The sequence below is a fragment of the Aquarana catesbeiana genome, linkage group LG12 (assembly GCF_042186555.1).
Source record: "Aquarana catesbeiana isolate 2022-GZ linkage group LG12, ASM4218655v1, whole genome shotgun sequence".
Taxonomy (NCBI): Eukaryota; Metazoa; Chordata; class Amphibia; order Anura; family Ranidae; genus Aquarana; species Aquarana catesbeiana.
This window is the reverse complement of record NC_133335.1, coordinates 86,836,092-86,845,112: the sequence shown is the minus strand read 5'-3', so window position 1 is coordinate 86,845,112 and position 9,021 is coordinate 86,836,092. Positions and strand designations below refer to the sequence as shown.

Below are 9,021 nucleotides of genomic sequence, written 5' to 3'. Positions count from 1 at the left end.
GAGAAAACCATCTTCTCTTCCTGTATTGTTGCTTCAGTTAAGACACGATCCGACTTTGGAGGCGACTTCCATTGAAATCAATGGGTACAAGTCGCCTAGAAGTCGGATTGTAGTAGTACAGGAACCTTTTCTGAAGTTAGAGCGACTTCAGTAGCGTACATTAAGACAGCTCTCATTAACTTGAATGCAATTTCTGATGTCAAGCGACTTGGGGCGACTTGAAGTCTGACAAGTCGGATCCCAAGTCGCGGTAGTGTGAACCGAGCCTAATGAGAAGTAGATGCTTGCAACAGACTTCCAGCAAAGGGAATGAGTTTATCAACCGTAAGTAAATTTAAACATGGATGGACTTGTCATTTAACATAACTATATAAAATGTTAAAGTGGTTCTAAAGCGCAAACAATTTTTAATTGAATGCATTGCATAAGGTATAAAATGATTGGGTAGCTGTATCCCCCCTTATACGTACTTAAGTCCTCACTCAATCCAGAGCTGTACCTAGCTGCAGTCTTCAGCAGTGGGAGCCATTGGCTGTTAAGTCAAATTCAGTGATAAGGAGATGGGGCTGAGCCATGCTGTCTGTGCCTATAGACACAGGCAGTGTGGCTCAGGGTCGAGCCCGTACAATTGTCCTCATAGCAGGTAGCTTGCTCTGGGGGCACCCGAAAAAAGGGAGGTTTGGAGCTGCTCTGTGCAATTCCATTGCGCAGAGCAGATAACTATAAAAGTTTTTTGGGTTTTTTTTTTTCCCATCTTGGAATGAAAAGAAATACTACTTCAAATATTTTCTGGTTAGTAAATATATATATATTTATAGATGTATACATATATATAAAATTACTTTAAAATAAACATTTCTTTAAAAAAAGAAAATCAAACATTTACAGTTTCATTTTAGGAACAAGGATTATACACAAACAAGATTGGGTGTGGCAGTATATGCAGAAGCCTGGCAATACGAGACAGCAAAATATATGGCATTCAAACTGAAGAAGATCGATCAGTCCAGGTCAATACCTCATCCCAAGTGCTGCTGCAAAGTTTTCCAAATATCCTTAAACTTCAATAGTGTTTTTTGAACAATGGCTGAGACAACAGTTTGAGGATTTTTGTCTGCTTTAATCCAAGTGAAGCTGTGCTATCATTCAGTCTCAGCTAAAGTGCCAAAAAAAAAGTGAACAGGACTCCTTAGTCCAACATGGCTTCCAGCTGCTCGGCAAGGTCATCAAACATTGTACTGATGTCATCCAAGATGTTCTTGGCCAGCGGTGCTGCTGTCTCACTGCTGGAAGAAAACAGGCAGAGTCATTGTGAGAAGGTCTCCCTTTTCCCACACTTATAAAAGCATTTTGTCCAGTTAATCTATATTTTCTAATCATCAATTTTTATATATACAGTATAAGTTTGCTGTAGGCCCATCACAAATGTATCAAGTCATCTAATTTTCATGCTGCTTTTTTTTAAAAGGTACAATGCTAATTTTATTGAATATGTAGAAGCCATTTCTTAACAAAAGTAATGGAATGTCAGACAGTTGTGTCTGCAATTAGCAGCTTATTTCAATGAGTATTACAAGACAAAAGGGAGCCTATCAGACCCAGGCTACTGCAAAAATCTGTATATTCAGTCATTATATGATTGTACCCTCCCTTTCTATACGATCTGCTTTGTTTTTATATTTACCTGGGTCTTCTTCCTCTTTACCTCTTCTCAGGCCCAGGGTGGGTCTTTGGTGATGCAGAAAAGGGAGACAAGGTCAGCACTGCTCTCTGTAGGATACACGATTAATGAAGGGTGCTGCTGTAGAACCCCTTTGACAGCAGGACCATGACACCCTACATGTATGTCCTTAGTTTCCAGGGATAAATGACACTAGGCATCATTCAACCTGCAATGCTGAGGACATTTTTGGACTAAAACATACTGTGGGGACAGCTCCAGGCAAATGTTGAAGCCTAGCTTGCTTTTTTATTTTGAACACTGCCTGGGGGCCAATTTTAGTTTAAAACAAATTGCCTGGAGCTAGGCTTTACCATCTGCATAGAAGTGGGCTTTTCTCTCAATACAATTCCATAGGTCAGCGAATGGCAAAAACTAAAAGTTATTACATGTGTAGCACTTTGCCTGCAAACTGGCATCTGAAGAAGCACAGATATTCAGCTAATAGAACTTAGAATACATATGAACAAGAGACCAGGTTGCAGGCTTACAGTCTTGAGAGACAGAAGCCTGATGGTGAAAGACACAAAGCACTTGCTGCCCTGGTCAAGTGAACCTTTACTGGAAAAGGAGGAACCTTGTCTCATAACTCATAAGCCTGCAAGATGAAAAACTGAGAACCTCTTTTATGCCCTTCTGGAATGACAAAGAGTCAGTCTATTTGAAAAAACATTGCCATTTAGTTAGACCTTGACAGCCCTCACAAAATGTAGACAGACGGGGGCAAATTTCCTAGAGTAAACTGACACTAGACAAAAGCAGGATAGCACAATGTCTTCATTTAGAGGTCTCAAGCCAACCTTGTTCCATTGTAAAACCAAATGGGGCTTACAGGATAAGGCTGCCAGTTCTGACAACTTCTGGTTGATGTGATAGCCACAAGAAAAGCTACTTTCTGGAATTTAAGGTCAAAGGAATTTCACTAATTAGCTTAAAGAGAGGCCTCTGTAATGCTGACCAAACCAAAGTCAAGTTCCACGGTTGGAGACCTAATGGTCAATAACAAAAGTAACTTCCTGTATAAACGTAGGAGTCAAACAATTGCAAGAAATCACTGGAAGCAAAAGGACAGAGCAGAGACCTGACCTTTGAAGCCCATGCGTTGTTCAACACAGACAAGCCCCCCCCCCCCCCCCCCCCCAATTCCAAGAAGGGAGCTCAAAACTAGCATGAAAATACGCTTTCCACATTCGATGATAGACTTTTTGGGAAGTGTAATTACGAGTCTTTAGCAAGGTTTGGATTACCAAACCTAAAATGCCCCTGTGCTTAAGAAACTTTTGGGCCCCAACAACCATGTTGTTAACGTCAGAGAACAAGAAGCAGGGTGCAGATCGGTTAAAACAAAAGATCCAGCAAATGTCATGAAGGTCAGCTAACTTAGCTGGGCGGTTGAAATTCCTTTGGGGCCATTTCAGGGCGATGAGAAGTACAGGAATGCCCTCTGCTTTGAGCCTTTGTAACAGCTGCAGCAGAAGCAGTTATAAATCAAAGTATACAGATTCCATGGCGCCGTCAGGGCAATACCTACCGCCTGGTCCCAAGTCCTGGAAGCAAACTTGCTCAACGAGAATGCCAGCAGAATTACAGCCAAAGCAGACATATGTCCTGCATTTTAAAGACTACAACAAAAGCAGTCTTGGTGTCAAGACTACTCTCCTGAATCCAGTAGAAGGCGGGGACACATACTTTTGTAAATACCCTTGGAGAGTCAGTAACTGGTAGGTGCTGTCACTGGAAAACAAAGAAAGCGTTGACAATTCAGAGAGATGGGTATAGGATGGGGTGCAAATATGCATCCTTATGTTACCAAGAGGTTGTGCTCACGGAGAGAGGCAATAACTAACCAAATTGACTCCATCCTGAATTTCTGAGGATGGAGGAAGGCACTGAAAGCTTTCAAATTCAGGATAGGTGAAATGCCTCCTTTAGGCGGATTTTTTTGAAAGCTTTCGAATGGAGGAACAGGGATAAGAACATTCTGAGACAACAGGTCCTGAATGTCCGAAGTTGCAAGGGCATAGGATGCAACAGTAAGATTTGAGGAGGAAGGGGGAGAAAAACTAATTTTGTAACCTCTGGATATCACTCCTCGTACCACACATCAGAAACTTCTCCTATGGCCAACAAGCGCCCCCCAACACAACCTTGAGGGCAAGCCTTCATATGGAAGAGGACTTGTCTGTGGGTTTCAATCCCTTCACCTGCAAAGGTTTTTATGGGGCCCTTGGAGGGGGGGTTGAGGAGGTCTTGTGTGGGTAGATACTGGAAAAAGACTTTAAGGAAAGAAAATAATGCTTCATCTTGAGCTGTTGCTCCTTGTTTTTGCACACCTAGGAAATATGGCTACTGTAGCATTTTTAATAAGTTTGCCCACTGAAGATCCACAAAGGCAATCACTTACAACGGGCAGGTGCCAAAAGGCCTCCTCTAATTCCTGCTCTGCTGACCAGCATTTTAGCCAGAGTGCCCTATGCATCTGGATACGGGAGAGGGTTATGCAAGAAATAACTCGGCTAGCATCCATAGCTGTGTCACATAAGAAGTTGTATTGTAGAATGATTATCTGATAGCGTAATACACAAGCTCACCATAGATGCCAGCATTTAAGTCCCTGCTTAGAGATAGATATAAACCTGCTAAGGTCTGAGAGATAAGTGCCAAGGCTAGTATCGGTTAAGGAGCACAGCCTGCCTATTTCCTCTTTTTGTAAGTGGAATCTTTAAGGGATATAAAAGTAGTGGCTTGCTAAGGCATGATCCAGACAGCCAGAATTGGGATGGCCCACTTTGTTGTACATTCCTCTACAAAGGGGTAAAGCACCAAAAATGTGTAGGGACGAGGAAGCGCTTTTTCTGATGTCTCCAATACGTGAAGATAAAATCATCAAATAGCAAGTAATGGGGAAGATCTATGGGGCTTCCTCCTCCACTGAAGGAAACAAATTCTGCATCTGACTCTGGATCAACAGGGGAAATCCTACATAGTTAAAAAAAAACAAAAAAACCTATCAGATAGATCCATATCAGACTCCATAGGTGATGGGAAATAGACGATTGTGGTCCCTGCAGACTGGGAGGTGCCAGTTGGTATGTGAAAACCTCCATCTTAAGGCAGCTTGAGTTTAAATCTCCTCTCCCACCCTCATCCCCTGACTGTGATAGTGCCGACAGTGGCCTGTAGGACATGCATAAACAGTTCCCCCTCTACATCCAGGCTCAACTTTGCAGTTAAACAGGTGGACCTTAAGGCCTGAGTCAGAGGAAGTCCCATGAATACAGGTTACCACCCTTCTAAAAATAAAAAATAGATCACAAGCATGTAAATTTTTAGTGTTCCATCCCAGTCCCCCCCCCCCAAGGACCCTCACAGACTAATAAAGCAGGCATGACAAGATCCCATCATTGCTTTAAAGAACTCAGGAGCTGCTGTATGACCAAATGCCCTTGCGGAGAGTAACAGGGAGGTGATGTAATGCTGCTGTGTTCCTCTGAAGTATGCGGGTGCAAAAGCTAGAAGGCCAGAGGCATAAACGGTGACAGGGTTCTGCACACATACAATGCCCCAGGTACAATATAAAGGAGGGGGTCCACCTGGGCACAATTTCCACCTGCTGTAGTGCCTTACAACAGAATTAAGAGCAGTAGGGACAGGCTATGTACTGCCACAGCTCTGGCCCTGTTACACTCTGCATAAAATCCTAAGCTGTACTGGCCTGACTAATACAGTCCTGAAAGAATACCAGTATGCTCACTGAACCTGTGCTTATTGGCTGACTGGAGAGACTTGCGAATCCTGTAATATCCATTCTGAATCTACAGTAGTTGATAGTAAAATGAATCATATTCAAACATTAAAGGAAGGAAACATCCATTCTCCTTGAATGGTATGGGATGGATTTTATTGCCTAGGTTGGCCTCCATTTTTTTCTAACTGGCTTTTGTCCATTTCTCCTGTAGGCAGCCATATAACCCTAGGTTGCTTAATCAGAAGCTGTGTCCTTTAATAAACTAAAGGTTTTAACTTTTTATTAGAAACAAATCCAGTAGCATGGGTGTGGATGGGCTGAAAGTAAACCTGAGCATGGAAAAGACCTGATTCACATACATGCCTGCATTCCCACACATATACTCACCTTCACCTTTTTCCTATGATATTCTGTTTAGTAGCCTGGAGCAATACCCGGTACTTCTGGGTGAGGAGAATCAATGTAAATTCCATTCATCACAAGATACAGAGCTAAGTGCCTACGGAGTCAGTTGCTAATCCCCAAGCAAAAAAAAAAAAAAGAAAAGTCTCAAGTCACTGTTCATAATTACCTGATGTTTATCTCCTTGGGCCCTTGCCTCTCTTCAGGTTTCTGTAGGTCTGTAGAAAGGAAATGTCTTAGCTGCGAGTTCTCTCTGCTTTGAAGGGGCACATCGTTACGTTCCCTAATAAATGAAGGTGGATCACTTGTCCACAATATGGAGTTTGTGGTTGTAGCTACACTTTTTGTCCCCCATGAAGGCTTCTGTAATACCAGTTCTGGTCCGGATATCACCAAATGTGCATGAGAGTCTGTAGAGTAAAAAAAAAAAAAAGAAGGTAAAATTAGTTGGAGGAAGGGCTGCATTGATTCAGAAGTGTCTCTGAGAAATTAACAAATCAGAATACATGCTGAAAATAATCTCTGCAGGGTTAAAACTTCCTAAATCATTCATTCAGATAATAAATCATTTGGCATGCCCAACACATAATAGCTAGCCTTAAAAGAGAAGTATGGGTTTTCTTTTTATTTGATCATTGAAATCATACTTACCTAGGTGGATGCAGCAATTGGTCCAATGCTGCATCTGTCCCCCTGCGCCTCTAACACTAAGAACCGAGCGATCAAACATTACAGGTCACTCGGTTCTCGGGGCTCCCTGAGCAGAAAGCTGGAGCCTGCTGTCTGCTGAAAACGGTTTGTTCTGCACTCCTGTGATCCACAGGAGAAGTAAAGCCAAATGAGCTTTGGTGTACTTCTCCTTTAAAAGAGCAAGAATATATTGCAGATATACACATTAGAGCCTATTCTTTGGCATATCTGCCAAATATGGGATTTGAGGCAAAGAAGCAAGCTGGTCACTGAATACTAGGTGTTGTAATAGATAACACACACCATTATTGACCAAAAGTCCTCCATTTTAGATTGTAAGCTCTAACGAGCAAGGCCCTCTGATTCCTCCTGTAGTGAACTGTATTGTAATTGTAATTGTCTGCCCTCATGTTGTAAAGCACTGCGCAAACTGTTGGCGCTATATAAATCCTGTATAATTATAATAATAGTATAATTCTATCAATCCAGAGCTACAAAGGCCACACATTTCTAGGGGATGGCTTGTCATGAAACCCTGCAACTCATTTCTGTGACAATGGCTCCTTGATCACATTCTGTATCCAGTAGTATACTTGTCTGTTCTAACTTGCTTTGCCCCCGCCGCACTGCCTAGAAGAATAAACTGGTTCATAAGGTGATGGCAAATTGGTCAGGTACCCACGAAAGACCAGACACAGACATTGACTCTGCTCATAGGTAATGCAGGGGAATATCAACATTTAAGGGTGTCTCATTACGTGGTTTTCCTCATTTTAACAAAAACCCAGAAACACACTTTTCAAAATGGTGTCAGATAACAAGTGTTGTTTTCTTAAAGTGTCACTAAACCCACATCATAAAAAAACTATCAAATGGTGTACTACATGCTGTTCATACTCAGTCACTAAGAGATTCCTTTTCTGTAAAAAAACCTGGTTGATCCTGCTGCTCTCTATCTACCCCTTTTGTCCAAGTTCCCAATCAGCTGGAGATTTTGCAGAGCAGTGGTGGTAACGCTGCACATGCTTAGTTTTCAGTGAAATTCTGTGCTGGGCATTTTCTCCCTATCACATCTGAGCAGCCCATGTGACTACAGAGTCACATGTGGGTGTATACACAGTGGTAAAGGACAGCCCACTCTCCCTCCCTTCTCCATGCCCACTAACCAGCTAAACACAATGGGGGCGGGGTTACATGTAGATTAATTGAGGCTTCACCTCCCTCTTATTCTAAGACACAGGCTGGCACAGCCTGCGACTGGCAAAAATCCACCAACACCATGTTATTTCTACAAAATAATAAAGATTTAATTTCAAACATATATTTGTAGTCCAATTTAAAACTTTTTTTTTAATATTATTAATTTATTTTTATTCTGTATTCCAAAGGCTATTTTTATTTATTTATTTATTTTTGAACATGTGACCAGCAGCAGATTATTAGAAGCTCCTCCTGCTTATGTTTCCCAGCAGACAGGCTGGGAAAGATCTGGGTTATGTGACATAAGTACTTAATTTTGTTTTTTTTTTTGTATTAAAATAATTACAGTGCCGACATCCACATACAGAAAAAGAAGGGACAATGTAAATTGACAGTGTGTGTTTAGTATCACTTTAAATAACCTTAAGGCTACTTTCACACTCAGACTGCCCAAGGGTTAGTGGTAAAGCGCCGCTAGTTTTAGCGGCGCCGGGTGGGAGGGGGAGCTTTTAACCCCAAAAGGTGGTGTTAACAAGAGGTTAAAAGCGCCCGAAAAGCTGCCCATGTGCAGGTGCGTTGTATACACCACTCCTGCACCGCCGCAAAGATGCTGCTTGCAGGACATTTTTTTCCGTCCTGCAAGCGCACCGTCCCAGTCTGAAAACATTCGGGCTTTCACACTGGGGAGGCGCTTGAGAGGCGTTTTACAGGTGCCATTTTTTGAGCTAAAATGCCTGAAAAGCGCCTTCAGTCTGAAAGGGGTCTAAATGTGTATTTCAAATGTTTTTATGGTTGAACTTCTGTATAATGCTTGCATCACAAAAACAACTCTGAAGCTTAAAGCGGAGGTTCACTGAAAAAAAAAATATTAAAAGCCAGCAGCTACAAATACTGCAGCTGCTGACTTTTAATATATCGACACTTACCTGTCCAGGGAGCCCGCGATGTCGGCAGCCGAAGCCAATCTGTCCTTCGGCTCTAGGCTGCTGCCGCCGCCATCCTCGGTAAGGGACTAAGGAAGTGAAGCCATGCGGCTTCGCTTCCTGGTTCCCTACTGCGCATGCGCGAGTCGCGCTGCGCGTCCTCTCTGGTCCCCGCTGTGTTCTGTGTCTCACAAAATACAGCGGTGGAGGAGAGTGTAGGCGGCGGAAGTGGCGTAGGTCACCGCAAGCGCCACGGTGATCTATGCCAGGAAGTGGGAGCAAATACCTGTATTAGGGGCGGCACAGTGGTGTAGTGGTAGCACTCTCGCCTAGCAGTA

The 9,021-nt window shown here is 42.7% G+C and overlaps 1 protein-coding gene across 2 annotated transcripts in view; it reads right to left on the bottom strand.

Moving 5' to 3' along the window:
* Positions 1-785: 785 nt before the first annotated feature.
* CASKIN2 (CASK interacting protein 2) overlaps positions 786-9,021 on the bottom strand; it is a 126,242-nt gene continuing 118,006 nt past the window's right edge. Inside the window, exons 20-21 of one of the 2 annotated variants that reach the window (XM_073608176.1) lie at positions 6,040-6,280; positions 786-1,286 (exon numbers count right to left, since the gene is read on the bottom strand). In XM_073608176.1, the coding sequence (XP_073464277.1) occupies positions 1,190-1,286; positions 6,040-6,280 (338 nt within the window). In that variant the 3' untranslated portion in view covers positions 786-1,189. The remainder of the gene's footprint in view (positions 1,287-6,039; positions 6,281-9,021) is intronic. The other variant, XM_073608177.1, reaches the window with a different exon arrangement.